Source organism: Myotis lucifugus, unplaced genomic scaffold (genome assembly GCF_000147115.1).
Source record: "Myotis lucifugus unplaced genomic scaffold, Myoluc2.0 scaffold_91, whole genome shotgun sequence".
Lineage (NCBI taxonomy): Eukaryota > Metazoa > Chordata > Mammalia > Chiroptera > Vespertilionidae > Myotis > Myotis lucifugus.
Window position 1 is genome coordinate 1,265,580 of NW_005871139.1, and position 27,948 is coordinate 1,293,527.

Genomic DNA, 27,948 nt, shown 5'->3' on the forward strand with positions numbered 1-27,948 from the left:
TCCAGGCAGTAAGTACTATTTTTTAAATCCATTTCATGTATGTTGTAGAAGTGAGCAAAAATAATAGTTTGCTTCTCCTTGTAGTGTTAGCATTTATTTTTATGGAGAACCACTCAACATTGTATTAAATGGCAAATAAATGTCAGCAAACACCTGTCTAAGATATAATGAACTAAATGCTATTGTAGTTATGCTAAATTAAATGAACAGTATTATTAATAATTATTTGCAAATAAGAACTTATTTTCTAGTAGGTGATCATGATATTACTGTAAACATTGAAAAAGAACATTACTGAGCTATGTATAACTTAGGTTTCAAATTTAAAATATCCCCAATAGACAGATACATACAAATGGATTTTTGAGCCCATCAACTTAATTCCCTGCCCTCACCCCAAATAATATAAATGTTTTGACTGTAATGAGAGACAAACTACACATGTAAAAAATAAAAATCAAATGTACCATACATTAAAATTCTGGCGACTACAGAATAAGATTATATACACAAACATATAGCAATCACAGTTTCCTGCACTGAATGTTTAGCAAATAAAAATGTATCAAACAATACTGGGTAGTGTACCTCCACATGAATTGTGGTCTTCTAAAAATTCTGAATGAGAATGGAAGACGAGAGGGAGAGCATTGTTCAATAATAAAAGTATGATAAGAGGACTAAGACTAATATGAAAAAGCAAATGCTTCCAGAACAGGCAGTTTAGCTATAAGCATTATTTTTGTTGTTGCTCTATAATTTAAATAAGACCCCTCTCTTAATGTTTAAAAAAAAGTCTAAATGAAGAAGTCATTAATTCAATGTCACAAATAGGATGGGCAAAATATTCTTTTACTGTTGATAATAAGATATTCTAGCCTGGTATCTGATCATTCATGTATCTTACAGGGACAGTTTGTAAGACATGCCTTTTGCCTGTTATTAAATAGATCCAAAGTGTTTAGTGCAAGATTAGGGGAAGGCTTTAAGTGGTGATAGCTTTGCCACCAGGGCATTTCGTTTGATATTCTGAGAATAAAGTATTTGGTACTATGGAAAGGGGGAGGGGACTATCTGATGACCATCACACTCAGCTACCCTTATTCTGCTTGTACAACAGCAAAAATACATCATCTTATACTCCTCTGGCAAAACCTGGGTAGAAATGTGCACCACAGATTTTAAACACATAAGCAGCCACTCTTGACAAAAATGATGATTTTTCTCTTCTGAAGGTGCCTGGTGATGTTACTGGTGAATATCTTTGGAATCTTCTTGTTACTTCCTATGAATAACATTCCAATCATCAGGGTAAAATAGCTCACATGTCCTTTGGAGCATCATTTGTAACTACTTCCAGTAGAAAAAGAAAGTATTTTTCTTTGGGTTAGTGATGCTTGGTATTCGGGGGGTTGTAAATCCAGTCAGTGATAATGAGCGCCATGCTTCCACTCATGAAGATGATGCCAACCACGAGGAAAATTAAAGCCTGTAAGTCAGAGAGAACTTGTTAGGAACACACAAACCATCCTTACTTAGCAAAGCTTGTGCTAAGTCAGTAAACCGTAAATTGTTTACCTAAGTCAGCAAACTGATTTGCCTATTGAATTGTATTATTCTTATAGCTCAGCTATCCATGCCTAGCAATTCAGTCAATTTAGAACCCTAGTTCAGGAAAGAGGGTGAATACATTAGAGAGATTGTAACCCAAATGTTCAAAATACGGTAATGGTTCATTGATTTGGTGCATCAAAATGATGGAATACCCTGGAATCATTAAAAAGTCAAGCAACAGAAGACAATTGAATGACCAGGGGAGAGCTCACAGTCTTTTAGGTGAAAAAAGGCAGGTCATAAGAGAGTAGTAGGTGTGATGAAAATTTATAAAGCAAACAAAAATAAAATCCTAATATATGTTGCATATTGGGGGAAAAACGAAGTATGTGTGTGCGTGTGTGCGTGTGTGTGTGTGTGTGTGTGTGTGTGTGTGTGTGTAATACAATGCTTTAGAATAGTAACACTAGAAACTGCCTTATTTAGTACCACACAGGTCAATCTCCCAATTCTATATACTAGGAAGCAGCTGCTAATTTCTTTTTAACTTGAAAGAATCTAGAATATAATTTTACTCATTTTTACATCTGATAAACTGAAAACGGGTCACAAAAAGGACAAGTAACTTGCCAAGGTCACACTGCTATAAAGCCCAAGCAAGACTATCTAGAGTAGAAACTTGGGGGTGAGATGATTGGAGGAGCTTTTGATACCAAATTGTCCCGAAAAAACCCAAGAGGTGAATGACTCCCAGGCAAAATTCAGTGTAATTCAGTAAGAGGCATTCTTTTCAAGTCTTAATATAAGACTTTATTAAGCAGTCATGGATAATATGTAATTATTGGAAAAACAATTATTTCTAGTGTATTTTTCTGTAGTTATATTACAGAAAAGAAGTACATACTCTCTAGTTTCATAAAACTCTATTTCATATCTAAAGAGGTTAACTGGGAAAGGAGTGCGTCTGGTCTGGATCTCAGTCCACACCAGAGGACAGCAAGCTCCTGCGGATGGGAAAACAAAAGCAACATCTTTTCTTTTGGCCTTACAAACCTAACGAATATGGCCAAAGTGTAATTTCCCATAAAATAGTGCCACAAACGCTGAGTGGGGGGGATAGGATGCATGTGTGCCTGTGGGAGAGCTCCATTAGCCTCTGACAGGTAGGAAGAACTCAGCCCAAGATATTAGGCATTTGAAGAGAAGAAAACCTGGAATCATCTGAACCAGAACTCCAGCCTTCTTTCTCTCCACCAGAGAATTCCAATTCATCTTTGATTGTTCATTCTTGTTCAGCAATTCATATTTTTTTTGAACCATGTGTATTTTCTGGTTTATTCTGAGTAGTCAAAGAACAACTTATAATGGGGAAAATTGCAAGTCTTACTTACCCCAACCTTTTGGGGTGACCGAAGAGGTTCTTTCTTGACAAGTTTAAGATAAAAAGCTGCTGGGAGAATGAAGATCAGCATAGTGGCAGAAGAAGCCCCTGAGGAGAGAAACACCGGACAGGTCAACGTCTTACATAGCAGATCTGACTCAGCAAACCAAAGACCAGATCTAAAGCTGCCCTAATCTTAGCACTAAATCCACTATAAGATCCTCTGTGTTGCTTATTCAAAGAAGATATGTTTATAAGGAAAATTAAACTATACCTAACATCATAGCTGCATACTAAGTACACATAACCTATAATCAATAATAAAACGACCAAATGTTACAAATTTACAGGAAATTAATCCTATATAATAAAAGCCCAGTGACCGAATGGCAGAATGACCAGAACGACAGGAACAACTGAGGCCCCTCACCCTGGCTGGCCCCGCCCCCAATCGGCCCCCATCGGGGTGGGCCAACTGGACCCCACCAGTGCACGAATTTGTGCACTGGGCCTCTAGTAATACAATAAGCATCTACTAAGGAGGCTGAACGCATCACACACCCTTCCTATTTACTTCTAACTTTTCAAGTTGCTTTTACCTAAGTTTTAGAAGTTTTATACAGTATTGTATTTAAAGTTGTAGTAAACCCCCAAATCAGCAGAATAAAAATATTCAATATATTAGCAGGCCACACAGTAAAGGGAAATAATATGCTTTACAAAATCAATCTCCTCCTCCTCCAAAGATATCCGTAATTCTCAGCTAATCACAGACCTGAGAGAGCATCCCGAGGGTAAAATCTGTCTCCCTTATTTTTTGCTGCAGAGTTAAGACCTAAGTGCAAACCCAGGGTCCACTCCAAGGTATAGGACTTGACTTCTGTGGGGCTCAGTTTCCTCGTCTGTCAGAAAAGGCAGCTGGACTAGACTACCTGTGAGGTAGCTTTTGGCACTAACATTTTCGGATTGTGTGAGTAACTTCCAGTGTCACCTGGGAGGGAGGGAAGGTGACAGCTGGAGCCCCATGGGACTCTTAGGAAGCCTGGGAGCCTCAGACAGATGGGGATTCTTGGCCTCCCAGCAGAGGCTCCCTGTCTGCCATTTAAGGGGCTATCAGCTTGAGTTGACTACATGAAAAGGTGGCGGGATTAAGAAGTACAAGTCGGTAGTTACAAAATAGTCACAGGGATGTAAAGTACAGCCTAGGGAATAAAGTAAAAAATATTGTGATAACTATGTATGATTTCAGACAGGTGCTGGAAATTTCAGGGGGAACACTTCATAAAGTATATGGTTATCTAACCAGTATACGGTACACCTGAAACTAATACGAATTAATAGTGAATGTAAACTGTAATTGAACAACAAAATTCTTTTTTAAAAAGTAGATGGGAAAAAAAAGCCTTTCTGAAACTTACCTATGAATCCAAAGATGTATTTTATAGTTGGCACAAGGATGACCAAAATATTGTTAAGTGCAATAAGCATGGCTGCAATCACGATATGTCTTATCCAGCTGAAGGGCCTTTTGGGAAATAGCAGTGTTGTCACTGACGTACGAATCTGAAACAAGAAAGTTCAAAGGCAAGGTCACTGCTTTGTTTTTTACTTTATTATTTAAAACTAGAGGCCCAGTGCACAAATTCGTGCACGGGTGGGGTCCCTCAGCCTGGCCATCGATCGGGGCCAATCAGGGCCGTCTAGCCCAGTCCAGGTGGAGGGACTGCAGGAGGTTGACTGGCCGGGGGAGGTTGGCTGTGGGAGCGTGCTGACCACCAGGGGGCAGCTCCTGCATTGGACATCTGCCCCCTGGTGGTGTCATAGCGACCGGTCGTTCAGTCAACCAGTTGTAACCGTCACTTAGGCTTTGATATGTATAGATATTCTCATTGCTCTGGAGCATTTTCTTTGTTTCTCCTTTTTCTCCCAGAAAATACCTTGATGCTGATTTTTTTAGAATTTTCTTACTGTGATAAAATACACATAACACAAAATTCACCATCTTAACCATTTTTAAGTGTACAGTTCAGTGGTAATAAGTAAATTCATATTTTCATATGTACATACAGTATAAGTACAGTATAATAATTTTTTTCTTAAAATCTCTCAGAAAGAGATAAAATAACAGATAAGAGATATAAATCAGAGGTAGTAAAACCCTTGTTGATTTCTAATTATGTCTTGTCAGACTGGAGCAAGCATTAAGGGTGAGCACTGAATTGATTTGCATGGGATTGCAAATGGAATCTTTACAAACCTGGGTTTTTCTTAACTTTGTACTTAACATGGTTTTTTTCCCACCTGATTTTTTTTTTAAATGATACTGTGTTTACTCCTTTCTCTTTTTACCCGTTTAGTCACCCCCACCCCCATTATAGATTATAAATACACAAAAGACAAAGGACAGGACCTAATAATGTTAACATTCCTCAGAGTTTCTAGCTTAGAGTTGCACACAGCAGGCACTCAGTAAATGTTGAATTAAATGGAACAGAACAAATCTTCCCCCTCCCTTCAGGGTCCTTGACAGATTTCAGCCCTATTTTAGTGACTGAAATAAGTAGGTGAAGGGTCAGGAGAGGCTCCTTTGGCAGCAGCTGCTCAAGTTACTCTGATGTAATTGGATGAAAAGGTCCTTTGGAGGAGAGGGAGCGCCAGTTATGTTTGAACAGCTTAACAAAGTTGGAAATACTCTTATCTTTGGACTCTTAGAAGACACTTTTAACTTTGTGGAATTAGTCTATTGGCTTTTCAATAAGTGAGCACTTCATTTAAGCTGGGACATCACATTTTTAGAAATGCTGGGATTGATTTGCACTTTAAAATTTTACTTCTGAAGTCTCTTAATGGCATGGAGATGGGAATTTACTTAAAAGAGAGAATGTAAAATATAGTATTTTGAAACACATGTATGAACGACAAAAACTTCGAACTGAATTGCTTGCAGTTTCTAATATGACATTCCTTTCATACCACTCCACCAAAATTAAAGCCATCTGTTCAGGTTTATAAAGCAATTTCATTTCCAGAATGGCAAACCAGAGAGTCTCTGGAAATGGTTTAAGAGCGACTTTGTAACGGATTTTAAAAATTGGATTAGCAAAAATTATGAAAGTCATTGTGAAAAGGACTGAGGAAAGCAAATGCCTTTATTTTGTTTTCCCAGCAGCTTATAAATTCTACATTATGTCCTATTTAATGCTGTCCAATCTGGTCTAATCAGTGGGCTTGAAATGAGCTTTCTATGGTACATACATAGTGCTAAAGGGTTCATTTGTCTGAAGTGCTACATTTATAGAATAAACAACTAGAATATAGGTTATTTCCAGGCAGAGGTCACATCTAAGTGCTTTTTAGTCCTTTGTTAAAATAACGCATTTAACTGAATAAGCTGAGTTAGAGGCAATCCTGTATGTACAGTATAAGTGGTTTCTTAAGGTCATATGGCTCCCAGAAGGATGAAGGTTTAGCCTAATGAGCACTGGTTGGAGTAAATGGTGAAAGCTTGCTCCTCATGGTGAATAAGAAATAACAAAATCCAAACGGAACTGAAGATGTTTAGAGTTGCCAGTGTATTCCTGAAGAGGGCGATAGGGCAAGCAGGGAGTCAGCAGGCTGCTGGTGATGGTAGGGGGAGGTGGAAAAGAGTGGAAGGAAACCTGCTGGTCATTCCATGTTAAAATGCAGCCTTGAGATGTGAGCCTGGGATCAAAAGATCCTCAGCAATTCTGTTTACCTATGTCAGCATAGAGATCACTCTGGCTTATTACCCACAAAGCACTGCCTGCTGTTCCACTTACCTAAGTGCCCTTTTCTCTACAGACACAAACTGATAAGAACCTGGAAATGTGGGTCAGATGCTGTGGGTGGGGGAAGTCCCCAGCAACCGCCATAGCTTCCAACTCTGTATGATTCCAGAAAAGTTCCAGAGCTCTAGAGAAAACTTGTTATTCCCAGAGAGCGTGTTCTGAACGGGAGCCTTACTTAGGAGGTGCTATGTTCTAATGTAGGACCCAACGTGAAAGTCAGAAATGCGGAGGGAGAGGAGAAAGTGGGAGCCTTAGGTCTAAATTCTAAAAAGAAAAAAAAGTGAATTCTATTGCTTAGGAGTAAATCACAGTTTCACTTTGTAGGATTGCTTAGGACAATACCTATGGATCACGATTCTATTCCAGTTTACATAGCAACATCTGCCATATTCCTATGCCTACCTCTACATACACTTAAAAACACATCTGAAGGCAACAGACATGAAAAGAATGACTTTACTATGATATAATGAAATAGAAATAGCTAGAGAATCTGAGACTTGATCTCTTTGTAAGGTGTGGCAGGTGGAATTTGAGTCTCCGTGTTCTTGACAAACCTGTTAGAATTATTTGCTTTTCTGTTTTTCATGGTGTTGTGTGAATTGTACTATGTAAAGGAAGTATAAGCTAATATGCATTATTAGTCCTTGGGGAGGACTAACAGACACCCCTGCCCCCTATCGTCTCCCTTCTACTACTAAGAAAGAGAAACGTTGGGCTGCCAGTGAAAAAGCTCGCATCTTAATTCACTTCATTTATTCATCTGCCCAACAAACATTTCAAGCTCTCACTATGTGCATTTGACTAAGAAGGAAAAAACTAATCTAACTGGAGAAAAGAAAGATAATAAATGGATTAGTCAAAGGAAAAACCATCCAACCATCTTACAGCAACAAAACCATTCTCATATCTTCCTGGGTTTGTAAGAAAGAGAGCCCAGTTACATGTTGAAAGAAAAAGAGTAAAAAACCCAAAAAACAAAAAACCCAACCCCTAAAAGTGACATATTTTAATCCAGATTAGGTTTTATTTGCTTGTTTGTTCTATTATTTATATGGGGATATTGAGGCAAACTAAATACACTTCTTATTGGTCAAGAGTCTGTTAACACATAGAAACCTGCCAAGAGAACCATGCTGAGACTCGGCATTTGACACATTGAAAATCCTGGCTCTAAATTGTAAGAAACAAACAAAAACAACACTAACAACGTCCTCTATCACCTTGGGGGAAGTGAATGTCGCCTTGTGGCACTTGGCTGGGACAAGGAAGCTGACCCATCCATCACATCCACAGAGCTGGGTTTATTCAGCCCAGATCCTCGCCCAAACTGGAATTGCTGACAAATGTCAGCAAGGGGACTGGCCTAACACTTTTGCTAGAAAAGGGAGTTCGTACATCTCAGGAAAAGGCAGATTCATTTGAAAACGGTTTTCCTTGGAAAACATTGCTGATATTGTCCTACGCCAGTCATTCCCTAACCTCCAGGAATTTACAACCAGGAGAAACGTGGACAAGTATACAGATCATCTCAGTGTAACATTGTGAGGGCAAAACAGAATTACAGGCACCGTGTTTCATAAATGCAAAGGTTGAGTGAAAATAAATAGTGAAGAATAGCAGTTATTTTTCTGAAATTTATTTCCTATGGTCAACTTTGGTTCTACCAAACATCTAATGGGGGATATTTCCAGCCTACTGCCCTTCCTGATGGTAGTGGTGCCGTATCTATCACATAGAGGGAGAATTTCCATGGGGATGTTGGGATTATAAATGTCGAGGTGAAATGGTCCCCAGTATATGAAAAGCTGACTTTTACTTTCCATTGCCATGATCCAGCCATCACTGTCATGCTATGAGTGCTGTGTTAGTTTACCTGGTACTGATTAGCTCTGTGACCACAGCCAAGTCTGTTAATCCCCTGACACCAAGACTTAAAAGCACTGTATTCAGGGTTTATGAATAAAGCAATGCAGAAGCACATACCAGATTTCTTTAACAAAATGCTTTGATTCAACAGTGATGTGCCTACTGTGTACCAAAATGTAGTTAGTGGCCTTTACATGCAAAAAGAAGGGCTCCCAATATTCTTTTCCCAGTGATGTGATTTGCTTAGAAATTCTACCCTATAATACACTTCCTGTCTACAGCTGTCTTCTGCCTTGTATCCATGTTGGAGCTGATTTTAGGCTAAAGCTGTGTACATGTCATTTGAAATACTTTCAGATATATGAGAGGCAAGACATTATTTAACAGTAAATATTAGCCAACATAGCAATAAGGATCTGATTTCATGCACTCATGAAAAAGGAATGTGCCAAAAAATATTTCAGCACACACACTGCATTTAAAGTGACCACAGAGTCATTATATGAGCAGTCCTCCTCTGCTTGGCCCTGTATGGAACATTCTGTACAGGACACTGCCGGTTACTGTGTCGCTTATTTCCCCCCTAAAATGAATGAGTAAATTCAGTGTTTATGAAAGGAGAAGAGTTGGCAGGAGAGCACAGACCTATGTTTATCCATAGGTGGTGGTTTTAACTCACGCAGCCCAAATCTCTACAACCAGCCCCGCTCTGTGATCCCAGCAAAACTGACGCCAATGCAAATGCCAGGAAGGGGCTCGCCAATGAGGACATGTGTCCACTTGGGGGGCAGTAGAAGAGATATATGATGGATAATGTAACTTTTCCAAAAAATTTGGTTTTAGGATGCCATTTACTTCACACGAACCCCTTTTAATTAGTCTTCAAGGAATTAGGTTAAATAATACGACTTTTGGCTGTTACTGTGGCACAATAAACTGGGGTGGGGAGATGAAATACCTTCAAAACTGTGGTGAAATGTAATATGAGTTGAAAGTTATTGTGGTTTTGGCTTTCAAGTGTCAGAAGTTATATGAACTCCTACTCATTTCTACTAATGCACAAGATAGAAGTTCAAGATCTGTTTTTTGATTTTAAATTTAAAAATAAATTTCAGCCTCAATAAGGCTGGAAAATAAGTAAAAATAAATTTCATAATTTCCCCCCCCTACACTTTAAAAATACCTAACATCTAAAAATACTTGCTCTATAGTCAATTTTAAGTGGCTCCAAAATGCTGTATAAAAATAATAATATTCCTCGGGCATTGCAATTGCAAACTCACATTATAATTAAGCCCATATCAAGTCAGAACATATGTACTAATCTACGGAGTCAAGCAGGATTCTTTCCTCAAAGCTCCATGTACTTACTGGGAACAGGACGATGGGCACCGTTAGTGTTACTGCCACAAGGACCGCCAGGCGTACCATGAGGAGAGGGGTGTCGAATGTGTACACTTTGATGTAAGCATGAAGCAATTCATCTTCAACTTCTCCTACAAAGAGGAAGAATAGAAAGAGTCCATTTGGTTACCTCTGGCAACATTCTACAGAGGGAACATAGTACAGTAGAAACAACTCATGTCGGCGAATCCAGACACTTCTGTTTTTACCGTGTCTCTGAGCTTATTAGCTGTGTGACCATTGAACAAAGGGGCCCTGAAGCTCATACGTTGCAGAGGCTATTATGCCTTTGCATAATAGGTGATACATCTATCTCTGCTCCACTGAAGCATCACAAAACAGATGATAGACTGAGGTGCCCTGGTTCAAGGTCATGAAAGGCCCAAGCACCACCAGTTGTCCCTCACATCCTGTCACCACCACCCCCTCGACCCCCACCTGCCCAGTCAGCCTGAGGCAGCTTCTCCTAACCCAGTATGGAAGCCCTAGTACAATTGATCTACAACATTTTTTCAAGCTCAACGATTATGACTCCATGACAACAAGGATACACATACATTTGGGTTTTTCAAGTTTTTGCTTGTCTTATGAAACTCGGAGTCAATATAAGTAACATTCAAGGATGAGTTAGTATGAGTTTTACAGGGTCTCTCAATGAATATTGTGCTAAGACTAAGATGCCGCCCTCCTGGAAAACACAGTCATTTAGAATTTCAAGCACAAATGACAAGGAGGTGCTAATAGAATCAGATGCAGTCTGTTTGTCCCATTACTCCCCTCAAAATCAGACAAAGAGGATAAAAAAATATCTTCAGTGGTATTGACCGGACTTTCATTAACTCACAACCAGCAAGGACTTAATGCCCACTCTAAAGCAAGTACTTGGTTAATAGCCAAATATTGGTCAAATAGAATAAAAGTCAATCAAATGGTGCTTTTCCTCACCCAGTCTTTCCCCTCAACTTGTCTTGCAAACAATTTAATTTACCAAGTCACTCAGAAAAATACAAAAAGTTAAGTTTATACAAAAAGTATATTTATGATTAGTGTGAACAAATACTAGCAGGCCAATGTTTGACTCCCTGAAATTTGTCTGTAGGGCCATGCTTCGGAGAAGGGAATGACAATCCTACTCCTTTTGTGTCCTGTTTAGATGCCATAGAGGAAGTGTTTTAGGCATAATCTAATGGGGCCATGTCACATTTTGTTTTGGTAGTACATTCCCAGATTGAAGGGAATTCTGGCATGTACTTTTCTTTCTTTAGGAAACCATTCATGATAACAGAATAGAATAGGATGAGCAAAAAATGTTGCCTAATGCTCCCAGCCCTCAGATTTGACTTAACTGGTAAATAAAAAAACAGGTTCTAACTCTAGAATGTTGTACTTTTTCTGCCATTTGCTTGGTAGGAAGTTATTCTACCAATAGAGCTTTACAACATGCAATTGGATTCATTCTCATTGCTTTTAGCCTGAGATGGACTAGGGCAGTGATGGCGAACCTTTTGAGCTTGGCGTGTCAGCATTTTGAAAAACCCTAACTTAACTCTGGTGCCATGTCACATGTAGAAATTTTTTTTATATTTGCAACCATACTAAAACAAATACTTATATTTTTGATATTTATTTTATATATTTAAGTGCCATTTAACAAAGAAAAATCAACGAAAAAAATGAGTTTGCGCGTGTCATAGGTTCGCCATCACTGGACTAGGGAGTCAAGCCAAAGAAATACCACCTATCCCAGAAGGAAAATACTTAAATTTGAGGAATTAAAAAAAGTATGAATTTACAAATTGTTGTAATTTGTTAGCCAAGCTGGTTCAGGTCCTATTTTCTTGGGTCAAGTGACAAGGTTAAGAGAGCATGTTAACCAAGTATTTGTATCTACAATTCATGCTGCTTAAGAGGGTAACTAAAAGATTGATACCTACTGGGGTTAATGATCAGTTCAGCCAGGATTTGCACAAAGAGAATGACTTTGACAGAGTGACCTACCATAAAATGTTAGGTAACCAAAGAGGGCAGCAAGCAGGTACATGATGAGCATCCCCGTGATGGAAATATTTGACACTGACTGCATCTTCTCCGGGACCGACTGGAAATAAAATGAACACTGAGTTTTGTTTCTTAAAATTTATGAACAGGTCACTTTTTAAAATGAAAATAAGAAAATAATGAAAGGATGTATGCCATTATAAAACCTCATTCCTGATGCAAAAGCATAGCTTATTTAAATTTGTCTTACAAAGGATTTGTTTCCATTTTTCTAAAACATTACTCCTTCAGTCTTAGAAACAACTACCTTCCTAAAAGAGGACAAGTTTATTTCCTGTTGACAAGTAAGCTTGTCTACTGAGTATTTAACAATGTAATAAACATGAAAGCCTTAATATTTCATAGTGGGGTGGGTTTAATGAGGACAAGTACCTACGTGAATCAGCAAAACCCTACCTCTAGGAGTTCTATTATTACCAGGATACTTGATATTGTTACCTGGACAGCTTCTAGAAACCATTCAGGAAGGCACACAGTGGCTTGAAGTCAATTGGCAGGCCTCTAGAGTAACTGCTACATGTGATTTTCCAAGACATCAAAATAATTTAAAATTCCAAAAAAATTTTATGAAATAAATCAGAATTTATGGGGAAAGTTATTGCTACTTAGTAAAAATGAAGACTGAGATTGTTCATGTCTGTGTTAAAGAAGCTGAACTTATTATATGACATTATCCCTTAAGGCCAAAGAGGGAAGCTGCTATAGTGGGCTCAGATCCAACTCATCCTCAAGTGGATGCAACAACCTCAAAGGGCAAAGAGTATTAATGACATAGAATATCAGCTGGAAGAAACAAGATTGCCTAGCCAGTGTCTCCATTGTACAGGTAAGACAATGGAGGTCAGATATTGGCACATCTCTGTGGTCAATGTCTTCTAGACAAGGGTTAGGGACTGACTACAGGAGACCTCAGTGGCCTAGTAAGGTCACCCTAACCATAATTTTTTATCTTTATGAGTGTGGTAGTTTCCAGTTCAAGTGACATCACTTCTTCCTGCCAAAATTAAAATTTGAATTCTCCGTGTCTGCCAAAATCCTTACAGCCACTGGCTTCTCCCCTTCCCTGGACCCTCCCCTGGACCATTAGGGTGGAGGAATAGAAGAGACGGACGTAGAGAAGGTAGTGCGGTGAGGGGTCTGACTCACACCTTTCTGGTTAAAGCACATTACTGAAAAGTAGTTACAGCGCAAATTCTCTGGAGAGAAAGCTATAAACCATGCTACTGAATAAAGCACCATTGAACATATGAGCCCATTTTCAAAGCAAATTAGAATGCTAAAATGATGGCTGCCTTACTCTTTAAGTTCACTGTAGATGGGAAGGACCTCAGGGTGGCAAACAAAAGCAAATGCTAGGATAGGAATTGCATAGGCCGTCTGAAAAACAAAGACAACACCGCATGTTTAGCATTCCAACACGGATGGCAATCCCAGGCCACCTCAGCTTATGAAATAAACGCTCAGAGGCCACACTACTAGGCTCATTAGAGACCCAGGCCTTGCACTTACCCGGGAGTTGAATACAAAGTATTTGGGTTGACACTTGTCATCACTGTGTGCTTCATACTCTACTCCGCTGCCATGAAGAGAGTCCTTGGCCGGGTTGTCAGGATGCTGGTGGGTGTAATCCATCATGAAGTTCACACCACTGCTCTCAGAGTTGTTGGGTAACATTACCATGTGCATTGGAAATGTATTGTTGCATGTCAGATTTCCAACATTGTGATCCAGATTAGGCAGAGGGCAGGGTATTTGGAATTTCTTATAAATCACCTAGACCCAATCATAAAAAAACAACAGCGTTAGCCTTTTGAACACAATGATATGAAAATCTGTATGTGTGCCTTATGGGATGAAGGTCAGGGGCCTCTGCTGATGAATCCTTTTAGACTAAGGGACAATGGAGACTCCCTCTATCATCTCTGTTCTAAGGAAAGAGCTGGAACTATAGTTGGAAGCCCTACCCCTTAAAGTCAACAAGACAGTATTCTGCATGAATCCATCCTAAGCTTCATTCATACTCTTCCATTAGAAAGATGATCATTTCCTTGCTCTGCCTCATGTCTTTTATTTTTTCAAACTAATAATAATATGGGTTATTAACTCCCTTCTTCTTCACCTCTTTGGAGAAATGCTGTGTAAAATCTGGCACCCATGATATTACAAGAAATTCCTTTTTGGTGGGGATTGGGGACAGGTGAGGAGAGGGATTTCTTCTTTAATCCCACTGTGGTTGCCCTCTCTTCATAGGTGGAATGATCAAGAGAAAATGGCTAATTCATGCGGATATGGCTAATTCGGTAGCCTACTCATTTCTCTTCTAGGACTCTTATCTTCTTCTGCCACCTTCTAAATACTAGGTTATTGTCATGTTCCCACTTTTGGTCCAAATATATATTGTGTGCCTAAAACATACTATTAGCAATGGTCTTGACTTTCTAACTCAACTATTTTTAAACTCATGACTGTTCTTTTCTCATTCCAAATTAGAATACAAAAAAAAAATATTGTTTGTGATGCAAGAACCATTTCATGCTAGTGAGGTGCTTGAACAACAACAAAAAAAGAACACTAATTCAGGCACTAAACGCATCTCATGCTATAAGAATCATGTCAATAAATCACTTACCACACTGACAAAAAACACCATGCAGGTAAGAGAAAATCCACTGGTATAACCAAGGTAACCTAGGAGTTAGCAGAGAAATTCTGGAAGGTGAATATGGCATCTACAATCAGCTTACTATAAATACAAAACAAAAATAAAAATAAAAAAACAACTTTACCTAAATTTTTAAGTAGAGAAAGTGGGAGAATGATTCCAACAGACACAAATATGACGAGGTAGTTGCCATTGAGGTACCATTCTCTAGAAGAGAAAGACAGACCAGAATATTGGGATTGGAAAAGACCAACTAGAATGAGTCACTTGCTATTACAGAGAGAACATAAGACCTACCCAGTATTTTCTTCAAGTCCCATGAATGCTTTGATTACTTCAGGTAGTTCGTATTTAATGATAAAGAGGTAGCTTGACATAGCTAAAATGAAAAGCATGACAGCTTAGTAGAGTGCACAGCATTAAAGTCACGGGCAAGTTGTGAGAAGTCCTTGCATTTGAGATACACATTCTTCCCAGTAAGGTGCACATTTAGTCCCCCAAATGGCAAGGAAAGTTCCCCACTGTGTATTCTGTACTGCTTCCAAGTTCTTTCCAAAAATAGCCGTTTGGCCCTCTGGCTCTTGCGTCTGGAACTTCGCTAACAGTATCAATAACGATTCTGTGTTCAATCCTGCTCTGAGGTTTTCAGTGAAGCTGCACTTTGAATGTTTTCCCCTCATTAGTTATAAGTCATCAGGGACTGTGCTGGGTGATCCTGTCATAGTGTCTATAACTCGAGGAAGGGCCTGGCAACAAAAGGCCTGGGTGCACCAGGGTAGACTACGTGTCCCTCTAGCACTCTCTCTGTATCTCCCTGAGGGGCACACCAAATCTCAGACCACTGTCTAATCTGGTGTCATACTTGATAAAAGAATACAGGAGTGGATAGCTCCTCCTCCCGTGGTCAATGAAATTTTTCCTCCTCTGCATCCTGGCCTTCCTTTGGCCGAATAAGAAATTATACGAAGTGGCCACATTTCTTGAGCATTTAGATAAGTGATAGATGTGTGATTATGCACTCTTCTAAAAACCAGATGAAATCTATAAACCCAATCCCTGGAAAAACGTTCAGTATATGTGTCTATATGCATACTATATAATTTTGCCTACAACTGTAGGGATTTATGCAACATCCCTTTCTCAGTTCCATCCACTCAGTGATTTGTTATTTGACACACCGTCAAAAGTCTCAATTAAAAATAAACTGGCGGGTTTTACATTGAAACTGAATGTAGAATTCGGCTGAATGCTACATCCTCCTGGCGAATTTTTGCTAACACATTTTAAAGCAGATGCTAAGTTGTAAGTTGAACTATTAACATTAAACTAATGAATATTACAGATGTTTCCTTAACCTCAAATGGAAGTAATAATGGTGATAATAATCCCCCACACTTTTAGTTCTGCACATCACTCATCTAAACAGCAAGAGGTACATTATTGTCTTCATTCCTCAGCTGAGGGCAGAGGGCTTCCACGGCATGTCCAAGATCATGCAGCTCGAACATGGCAGACCTCATCCCAAATGCACGTTCCCTGCTTTCAGGCCAGTGCTCCTCCTCTATTGTGGAGTGAAGTGATTCTTACAATACCTGCTGTATCTTCTGCAAACACTATCTGGTTAATCTTTACAAAGCTTGGCTAAAGCAAAATCTTACAGAGAGTAAACAGACGAGATATTTCTGATTAACTGGCTTCGTGCGGTGCCATTCAATTTTAGAGAGCTATTATTGCTGACTTTCAGTGACGTTACCACTGTTAATGTGTTTGGTCTTCAAAAATTCAGAATGATCCCGACCTGTCTGGGTAATGTCAACATGATTCTGCCAGTGTTGAAACACCCATGGTAAATGTTCATTTTCAGGGGACTGAGGAAATTAAACGTTCTATAGGTGGGGTTGCTAAATACAGAAATACAAGTGATTCCCTTTATGGCAAAATAACCACTCATCAAGTAGAGTAACCAAAGTGAGAGCATTTTTAGGAACTATATATAAAATTTTATCTTTCTACCTTAAAGCCACACTTCTTGTCATGTGTGTGGCTTCATCGAGACACCACTTTATAGTTTATGCCATTATTTAGAAGCGTAATAGTAGCTATACTTTGAACAATAGACGGTGCTATTGCCACTTAGCCTGTTGTCTTCAGGGCTAAATATGTGTATGGTCATTTCAGTTGTCCAAACAAAATAGATCAACTGTAGATAATCCTATGAAATGCTTGATACTTTAAATCCTGATAAGGCTGAAAATTTGAACCAAATGTAGAGCAGTCTATTTGGTGGAGGATGGGGGCTGACATGCTTATGACCCCAAACCAGTAAAATGAATGAAGCAATCCTGTCAATACTACCAAATTCTGCTCAAGATTGTAGTCTTAACATATAAAAACACAAGAAGAAACAAATATAAATCCATATATGCCTGGATTTTATCTGCTTAACAACTATCCATTATCAGGAGCAGATATAGTTAGATAAGGTTATTAAAAGAATTGCTGCATTCCAGAAATCGTAGATAATTCCAGTGATTTTATTTGTCAAAAAGGGTTACCTATTTGCAAGATCTCTGTGCAAGTTTATTTACTGCAGCATCGTCTGTAAGAGTGAAAAATGGGAAACAATCCAACTGTCTATCAATAAGGGATTCAGTAAGCCAATTATGCTACACTGGCACGATAAAAAAATGCAAAAGCCATTAAAAAGGACAATGCGTGGATACAGTCAGGGCATATTGTTAAACTTAAAAAAGCAAACTGCAAATCAGTATTAAAAGAATATCCAATTTTAACAGAAAAAAATATACTTATTAAATTTGGCAGAGAAAAACCTGAAGTTGTTATTTCTAAGGGTGACTTACATAAACATTTCTTTGTCATCTATATTTTTAAGTAATGTTTTAGTTGTTCACAGCATTTATTTGTCTTATAATTATACAAATGTCCATTTAAAAAATAATCAGAAGGGCTCCAGAGACATGGACATCGGATCCGAGAGCCAGGGCGGAAGGAAGCATGTGCCATATGTTGTCTTATTTCATCCTTGCAGCGACCTTGTGAGGATGGAATATTACTCCCATTTTCATAGATGGAAAATTAGACTCAAAGGAGCAACGTGACTTTCCCAAGGTCACAGATAGTGACAGAAATGGACTCAAATTCAGGTGCATCTGAATCCAAAAGCCTACCATCCATGCAAGGGTTTTAAGTACCTTTTAAAAATAGTAACAGACAAGATACCTACAAAGAGGTCTAAGGGAGCCCAGAGGAAGTAGGGAACACTAGTTCCTAAAAGCCGAGAGAAGTGGTGGGTTGTGGGAGGGAAGAGTAGAGATAGAGATAGAGATAGAGATAGAGATAGAGATAGAGATAGAGATAGAGATAGAGATAGAGATAGAAAGAGAAAGAGAGAGAGAGAGAGAGAGAGAGAGAGAGAGAGAGAGTAAATCTGTGTAATTGTGTTTGTTAGGGTGGAGAACTACAAGAATAGGGGAACTGAATATAATTTGTTATGAGATGACACAGGACACATAGTAGAGAGATAGGTGAAATAGATAGATGACTAGATAGATAGATAGATAGATAGATAGTTAGATTTGAGGGGGTTAGGAAAGGTATCAGAAAGGTAGGTGGAGGAAAGATGATGAAGGCCCTTACATATCAGGCCAAAGAGTTTAAATTTTACCTTGAAAATAATAAGGAAGAATTTTATGCACAGTAGAAGCAAGAATAGATTTGATTTGAGAAAGTTAGTCTGTAGGATGAATTGGAGATAGGAGCAGGGGAAATTCAAGTTCAGGTGATCACTGTAGTGGTGAGAACAGAATGAGAGGAAAGATTGAAGAGGTAGGTAAGAGATAACATGAACAGGAGCCAGTTGGTATTTGATTGGATGTTCAGGGTTAGGGAGAGAGTGAAAACTTAGGCTGACACCCAGATTTCAAGGAAGGTTTTACTCTATATTTTAATTCTAGAAGTCATTGGTAGGGTTTTATATAGTATTTCATTGTTACATATTGTTATTTTTAATTAAAGAGGGGCAGCAAGTCTATTTTTAAAACTTATTTTTTAAATTTAAAAACTACAAAGCAGCTATTTTTCTGTATTTAAAGTGCTCATGTATTGTGTAAGAGTTTTCTTATATATTAAACATTCTTTAGAAAGTTTAAGTAGCCTGTTGAAGGCTATATCTCCTTACCTCCAATGTTCTGCATTGTAATGGAAATAAAAGCTGCGATTTTCCCAGGCCATCCAAATGCCTTTTCCCCCAATTTTTCATAAATCAAAGACCCTACAATCAAAGATAAAATAACCTTGTTAAAAAGATTGTTTTAATGACTAAAATATTTCTGTAATATAATTCTACACTGGAGTCTCAAATGTATGAATAAGAACCATATATAAATTATAAACTCAAAAGATGCACTATCAAAAACCAATGCAAAATATTTTAAAATATTCCCTACACAAGAAGCAGTGGCTTCATTCATGTGAGCTCCATGCAGCAAGTTGAAACTCTTATTATTTGGATTATTTGCCAAAATCTTTTTATCTATTTGGCTTCAACTTGAGCCAGTTGACTTCCACTTCTCTCAGTTGCTCAAATAACTAAAAACATCGAGAGACCATGTCATTGGGCTCAGAGAAAATGAAATGTGAAACTGACCAAAATCATCCTATAGTTATGGAGCTATAGACTGAAATACCCTTTAAAGAGAATCAAAATAGGACATTTGGACTTAACGGGTAGCATACCTCCTTCCTTTGAAGTCTTTAATAAAAGGTGAACTGAATAGAGTGATAATATTGCCACAGTAAGCAGCATGATTCTGTGAGGGGAACAGAGAATAGAAATAAGTTTCTATAATACATAATACATAATACATAATACATAATAACAGATGTTACAATAAATGATCACATTGGTCTTTTCAATCATTAACTTTCCAAAAGTATGGATTTGGTGGAAGCTAGAAATTCTTTTCAGAACTCCACACATACTCTTTAATGTTACAGAGCTGGAATTTGCTATTATTTATGCACCAAAACCTACTACCTGAAATTCCTAATATCTCTCTCTCTTTTTCTTTAGTGTTACCCAGTAGTAAAATCTGGTTCATAACTTAGGTGCTAAATGTATAGCAAAATTAGCAAATACCATATCTGCTTACTCAGCACATGGGTCTATATACATCATATTTGCATGATAATTGTACCAACATATAGAGGGCTATTCAGTAGTCTGGCTAAACCTTATTCTAAAACCTAGAAATAGAAAAGCCGAAGCGAGCAGAGTCTGAGCTCCATTACTACTATCCCAGCACATTAGGGGTCAAGTGGTGAACGAGAGGGTCAGGCAATAGAGAAACAGAAAGGTAAGTGTAGGGTGCAGGGAAATTGCTTTCTTGTATTAAAACAAAAATCATTTCTGGTTCAGGACCCTCCACCTGTCTACATGCATATATGATTTCTTTATCTAGATAGTTATCAGTGTCTCTCCAAAAACAAGACTTGAAAAACAAGAATAGAGGCATTTATGTAATAACTTAAAGAGCAATACTAAATGTTGCCTGTCATTTAAAAAAAAATCACATTCTTTGTCTGTTTTCACATGAAGAGAGCACACTAAACATTTTCCCACAGTTGATCATGTCCTTTGGTAACTCCCGCTGCAGTCAGTGTTGCAACTGTACATTTGGACCACAAGTTAACTAATTTTATAATGACTCTAACTTTGTTGTGCCAGAACTGACTAATCAATGACTTGTTCATGTGTTCTTCTGCATGCCTTATGAGCTTACCTGTTCTTAAAGAATTATATATTTCAGATGACATCATTTTGTCACTTGGAAAAATACTGGACATTCCCAGTATTCTAAACACAAGCTTGCTTTGGCAAACAGAGTAAAACCAATGAAACACTGTGTCACTTGCTGTGAATTAAGGGAGAGAGCTGAATCCAGTCTGAGCTGCTTACACAGAAAACATACCCACAATGTAGAGCAATTTAGCTTCTCTGGCCAAATGAACCTGCCGCATGTTTGTAAGCCTGAAGTGAGGCCCTTGGTTCTAAAACTGGAATATTTTCCTCCCGTGAAAATGGCCTGTGGCTCTAGCCTTGGGGGAAATGTTTAGTTTTTCTGTTCACCAGTGATCTATGCTAACTTCCTAATTATTGATAGTATGTGTAATTAATGAGAAGACATTACATACGCAGCTACATATGTGAATACATCTCTAGCTAGGAAGATTCAGAGAATTTAAAAAATGAGTTTATTTCAAACATGGCTTATAAAAGTAAAGTTGATATAAAAACCCATTCAGCTAAAAAATCTTATAGCTAAAACACTTCAATGAAAGCACTAACTCAATGTAAATATTTATAGTCCTGCTTGATCCTTAGCCCTCAAATAGCTGTGTGGTTATCTAATCATAAGTGATGTTCAGAACATAAATAGCATATATTTGTAATATAAATATTGCATTCTTAGACAGTTATTTAATGCTCTAGCATTGCATTAGAGATTGTGATCTGCATTCACACTGATGCCTGACTAATATCAGACTTGATTCCTGTGAAGAATTCCAGTGCTGCCAACTGTGTCTTGGAAAATACCAGGCAGGATGTAATGCACCCAAGCACCTGTGGCTGTCTGTCACCGACAATGCAGTATCCTTCCTCCAGGTCAGCTGTGTGACGTTACTAATCTCAGGCAGCTTTTGACCACATTTGATTACAGTGCATAGGTTTAGGAATCAACTTGGGCCTCTCCACAAATATTCCCTGTGCCAAGCCTGTACTAGGTCTTGGGGATACAAACATGTGATGAGTAAAATCAGACCTGGACTCTACTCTCTGGAGGTTACAGTGTAGCAAGGGAGATACACATTTATCAAATAAGTCACACAACTATACTGAAACATTAAAAATGGTGAGTAAGTGCATAATAAAGGTGGTAAGGTGGTTTGTCCCAGTCATGGAGGTCAGGGAAGGCAGCACAGATGTGAGGCTGAGCTGAGATATCAGGAGTTACTACATGAAAAGGAAAGAGGATTTCCAAGAGCATGTGCAAAGGCCCTGTGGTAAGAGGAAACATGGCGCATTCATAGAATGGAGAAAAGGCTAATGTGCCCAGTATATCTGGTGCCCAGGGACATGAGAGATGAGGTGTGCCATAGAACCAGGGTATGTAGGGCCCTGGTTTAAAGTGGGTCTTTTTCCCAAAAGTGTTATAAAGTCAGCTTTGCTTCTGAGAAAGATCTTTTGACTACTAAACACCAAATTATTTTAAGCATCCACTAAATAATGAATTAGTTTTTTAATGGTCCTATAGGCTGTGGTGGGGGGCTTCTCCATCACTGTGGTTGGTTGAGAGCATACAGTTTCTGCCATTTGATTAGGGACAGTTGGTTGAACACGTACTATGATTCAACTACTCTGATTCTTCCTCAGGTTGCTGTTTTATCTAAAAGCAAGAGGAATATGCTATTTTCTCAGATTATTTCTGTTCACAAAGATCAAAATTCAGATTGTTAATTAATAGAACACCAGGTATATATGGGCTTCAAACCAAATGTGGACATGTCCATTCACTTACACAAACAGTATGATCCCTGTGTTGGCCATGGCATAGGACAGGCCCAAGATTCCACTGCCCATGATGGCATTACTCAGGTTAAATGAAGACATTCCAAACGAGGTGTTTCCAGGATGCTTGAAGAAAAAGGGACAGATTATCAGCAAATAACTACCAGAGAATGAGCCAGTTTGGGATTATTCTTATTTTTACATTATCTTTACTGGAGGAGATTATAGTCTGAGCTTGAAGACTAAGATAACATCACAGTGAATAAAAGCTTTTTTATTGACTCAACTTCAATAAAAGCATGTAATTGTCAATGGAATTCAGTGCTTAGCTCTAGCAAGGATCTCAGTTTAAAAAAATACAGGTTGAGTATCACAAAGAAGGGAAAACATGTATGATTGCTGATTGCATTTGGGTTAGAATGATTTCTCCAAAAAACAAATAAATTTCATAAATGATTTATGTAGCCATATGGCGAACAGGAAAAACAAGCCCTTATTCCAGTAAGGGCCTGAATAAACAGAGAATGTGCTGATCAAGGCTTGGAAAATTTCAGTCACACTGTTTTCCCACAGAGACCTGGGTAGATCAGACACCCTCAAGTCCTGTTTATTGCCTGAAAGCAGAGATTCACTTACATGTTCATCATCATAATCTGCCAGCTTCTTTTTCCCCAAAAATCCATTTGTCAGGAATTTCTGACTTTCATCATCTTCATTAGTAAATTGACTGAACGAGAATAGAAAAAGAAAAATAAGAAAGTAAATACATCTATAAAATAAAAAAAATAAAAAGAAAGTAAATACATCTAAGCAAATGCTCTGAATTATATCTATGTTTCAGGTGATTTAAGTGATGGAATAAGGGGAGGAAAAACAGGACGCCTAAAACTTTTTTCTCTTCTCCTCCATACGAGTGTCCCTTCCAGCCCAGTGACTGTGCTCCAGTTAGGGGAGGGAAGGAGGAAGTTATGAAAGAAGAAAGTATTGGCACTTCAGTTGGAATTTTTAAAACCACATTTCTTCTCCTCATATTAATTATGCAATAAAGAGAATAATTAGAGCTCATTTTGTTCCCACTTAGAGCTCTTCCAAAGGAAAGATAAAGACTCGTCATGGAGGTTTCTCAACTCCTCCCACACTATAATCAGATCATTTTATTAATTCAATAAATGCTTATTAACGGACTAGGCACTGTGGTCCTCATCTCACTTGATGCTCAAATATCCCCATGAGAGGGCCTTCTGTGCCCTGAGTCTAAGGACAAGGTGACTATGGCTCATATAATTGAAGTCACATGCTTACACCCACCACACCCCAAGTCTAGCATCTTCCACATGCCGTCCCAGGCAGGGGCCTATAGCTGATATTTTCCTCTTTTTTTTTTTTTTTTGGTCTCCATCTGTTTATTCATATAACCCTCTCTAGAAAGCAGTTCAGTGGTAGCTCGATGTTGTGTTTGGTTGTTTTTGTTGTGTGAGTTTGTATATTTGAGTCACTCTGCAAATAGGCTTGGTGATTAGACAATGGATGAAACTAAGAAACATTAAAGAAACCCAATGAATTATGAGAAGAGTTGAGAGGAAAGCGGGACATTAAAATGTCACTCTTGGTAGAACATGTGATTATGGTCTACTTGTGCGCAGGCTGGAAGCTACACACCCCTCACTGTGCTGGTTGGTTCCTGTAGTTGCTGGCCAGGGGCTCTGCGGTTATGAACCTAGTACCAGCCCCATTTCCAAAGGCTTGACTAATGAGTCCAGCTGCCACCATTGCCTATGGACACTGCACAGTATCACAAGGCTTTCTTTTGGTCATATGAAATGCTCAACTATGCATGCTTCTTCAAAGTGCTTTCTAATGAGATCGATTGCAATTTTTAGGGCATTTCTTACATGACAGAGTAAGATAAAACAATTGGAGGACATTTTATTAAAATGACCCTTATAAATAAAAAAGTGGAAAATAATTATTATGGGAGATCTGTGCCGCTTATATTTAATAATAGGAACTAATCCTGAAAGGAACCTTGTGAGGAAGAGGGATGACGAGGTTACTTTTTGAGAATAGAGAACAATGATCACAGGTGTCGACAGAACCAGCAGACAAGATCACAAAGTTCTATGTGCTTTCTAGAACCTGAGGTGTGGGTTTTCAAGACCCTCAAGTGTACATCCAGGTTGGAACATTTCCTGCCATTCTCCTCCTATTTCTCATAGGAAGCGTAACGCCCTCAGGTGCCGCCTTCTTCCATCTCTGCACTGCACGCCTTTGTGTTTTATTTAGTCTGTAGTTAATATACTTGCTATGTGGAGACTGGCATATAATATTCATAATTGGAATATGAGACAATAAGATGAAATGGAGCCTAAAATGGGCCTAAGGATAAAAACAAAAGTGATTTAAACTCTGGAATACCCAGCATTCTACTTTTTTACCTTCATCAGTAAACTAGAATCCTTTAGTCCATGAGTAGTTTTTAAAATTTAGAATGTGGAAGTAATTAGATTTTTCTCCAAGGCATTTGCATGCTCTTATTTTGGCCTGGGATGAGTTGTGCTCAAGAAACATGCCAAGATTGTACAAAATAGGAGGAATGTCCCCAGCGTCTTCAATGTTTTGATACTGAACCCAGCATGTATTGAAAACACAGTGTAGTGATTCCAAATAAATGCATTATGTTGAATTTCTCAAAAATTTACATTTCAAACCAAATAAAAACAAAACCCATTTTAAGGTGATTATAAAATTGGAAACTAATGACCCATGTTTGAATCAGAAGTGAAAGGTAAGGCACTGTGAATGGTCCAGAACATGCTGTATGAAGCTTAACAAAAGCGCCCTTTCTCTTTCCATTATGGCTTTTAGAGGAGCAATGGAATGGCTCCATAGGACTGATCTTGGGACGGTGTCTCCTTCAGCTTGGCCACCTCTGCAGAGCTCCTCTCTGTGTGCATCCTTCTCAGAAACAAAAGAGCCCTCAGACTTGGGTCAGTTTACCAAGGGTGATGCAGTAGAGGAGAAAGAACACGTTTACTGAGTATCATTTTGTTCTCAGAAAAGTGGGTGCTGGTTTGCCAGTCTGCATTTTCTACTAACACCCAAAGAAGAAAATACCTTCTCCAGCGTTAGGCAACCACTATGCAGACTCCAAAGCCCCATGTTTTACCACATTGTTTTTCCTGCTGTAGAAAATACCATCATTTACATCTCCGAGGTCTTTCTTTTTTTTATTATTATTAATCCTCACCCAAGGATATTTTTCCATTGATTTTTAGAGAGAGAGAAAAGGAGAGAGGCTGAGAGGGAGGGAGGAATGGGGAGAGAGAGAGAGAGAGAGAGAGAGAGAGAGAGAGAGAGAGAAGAGAGTGTGAGAGAAATATCAATATGAAAGAGACACATCAATTGATTGCCTTCTGCACATGCCCCGACTAGGGCTGGGGATAGAACCTGCAACTAGGTATGGGCCCTTGACCAGGAATCGAACCCAAGATCCTTTGGTGTACAAGCCAACACTCTAACCACTGGTCCCACTGGCCAGGGTTCCAGGGCCTTTCTAGCTCACCAACTAAACTTCACTGCACTGACTCCTTAGAGGAAGAGCAGTGCTTCCTCCTGTTGGCCCTTCCTGGGTGTTGTGAATAAAATGAGGCATCCTTGTTTGAAGATAATATTCTTTTTGTTTGTTTGTTTAAAGTTTTACATATGTCTCCTTTTTCCCCGATTGACACCCCCTCCCCCAGGCCACTCCCACCTCCAGGACAAGCCCCCATGAAGATAATATTCCTTACTTCAAAAATCCCCTTCTAGGTATTCTGGGTATATTAAGTCATGCATAACTTGTATTATACAACATTGTGTGAGAAATTAATTTACTTATCAAGTAACTATTGTGCACCTGCTATGTACCAGGCAGTGGGACATATGCTGGGACCACAGAAGCCATTAGCCTGCTGTAGTGGCATGATGAGTATCTGGATAGGGAGAGGGTGTGCAAAGGAGGGGGGGCCACTTCTACCTGGGGGAAGGCTTCATAGGAGACCTGCCATTAAGCTGAATCTTGGAGGTGAGTGGAGTCACTAGAGAGAAAGGGAAAGGTGGGTAGGTGACACTAAAAGAGGGCATTCCAGAGAGACCGAGAAGAATGCGTGAAGGCACAAGGATCTGTGAGCGGCTCATCAAGGCAAGATAGGAGGGTAACACAGGGAGCAGGCAAGAGATAGGACAGGAGAGTGAAGTAAGGGACAGATCATGAAGGGGCTTACATGCCAAACAATGTATAGTCTCATATTTATCTTATAGTTAATGGGGAGCCATGGAAAGATTTTACCCAAGAATGGAACATGAGTCAAATGGCATTAGTAAAATATTACTTTTGCCCTCGCTGGTTTGCTTCAGTGAATAGAGCATTGGTCTGCAGACTGAAGGGTTCCAGGTTCAATTCCTGTCAAGGGCACATGCCCAGCTTGTGGGCTTGATCCCCAGTTGGGGGCGTACAGGAGGCAGCCAATCAATGATTCCCTCTCATCATTGATGTTTCTCTCTCTCCCTCTCCCTTCCTCTCTGAAATCAATAAAAATATTTTTTTAAAAAAAGATTACTTTTGCAAGAAGGTGGAGGGCTAGTTGGAGGAGAACAAAATGTATTAACAGGGAGCCCAATCAGGTAAAAGACAGGTGAGAGAGGATGAGGGCCTATAGTAGGTAGCAATAGAATGCATACAGAGAAGAGAGTGAATTTAAAACATTAATGAGGTGGACCCAACTGGATGTGTCGTTTGGGGTAGGAGGTGTGTGGTTTTACAACTGAGGTCTTTTGGTTGAGTTTTGAATGACAGTGGGGACTTTCACCAACATGGGAATTACTAGAAGAGGAGCAGGGTTTGAAAGGAATCACAGGAGTTCCATGTTAGACATTACAACTTAGACTTCATAAATAAGGCAGTTCAGATACATGAGTCATCCAGTCGAGATGTGTAATAGACAGGGGATATAATGATTTGGACTTCAGTTAAGAAGTCTAACAGGCTAAAGATACAGCATATATTTAGTGGGTAAAAACCATGATAGTTATGAATGAGCTTCCTGATAGGGCACTTTTAGTGAGAAAAGAATCCCTACAGCACTCTGGAGATGGAGCAAATGTTAAAAGGTAGTCAAGGAAGAAGACTCTAAGATAGAATGGTCCGATATGTAAGAGAAGTGATAAGCTAATATCATTTCAGTTATTCTATATTATTAATGAGGATAGGAACAACATAACTTTAATTCTAAATTAGCCACACAAAGGATTGACATATAAAAATGGTGTAATAATCAGTACTTCAGGAACGGGGAGTGGATGTGCTAACATCAATATCATTGTTATCTCTCAAACAGGTAATGCATTCCATTCTTCCTGACAAACACCTTGTTGTCCATGTCCATAAACCTGTCTGATTCTCCCATGGAACCTGGTCATTTTTAACCTCATACCTGCTCATTGCTGCCTTTTCTAAGTTTTCCATCCCGGAGTAGCTGTCTTGGGCACTTTCTCCACTGAAGCTCTCATCATCGGGTCCCATGTTGACATTTGCCAGTTCCACAGGATCCATTTGAGCCGTCAGTGCTGCTTTGTCCACACACCA

General features: G+C 38.9%; 1 protein-coding gene across 1 annotated transcript; it reads right to left on the bottom strand.

The window, feature by feature from the left end:
• On the bottom strand, positions 1-27,948 carry SLC38A4 (solute carrier family 38 member 4). The gene is given in 16 exon segments (XM_023756287.1): positions 1-1,489; positions 2,946-3,043; positions 4,354-4,498; positions 9,985-10,109; positions 12,016-12,105; positions 12,108-12,115; positions 13,373-13,452; positions 13,585-13,848; positions 14,705-14,763; positions 14,862-14,944; positions 15,035-15,116; positions 18,936-19,028; positions 19,493-19,566; positions 22,336-22,451; positions 22,962-23,052; positions 27,797-27,948. Coding segments are annotated over 16 exon segments (1,629 nt in total). The 5' UTR covers positions 27,916-27,948; the 3' UTR covers positions 1-1,387.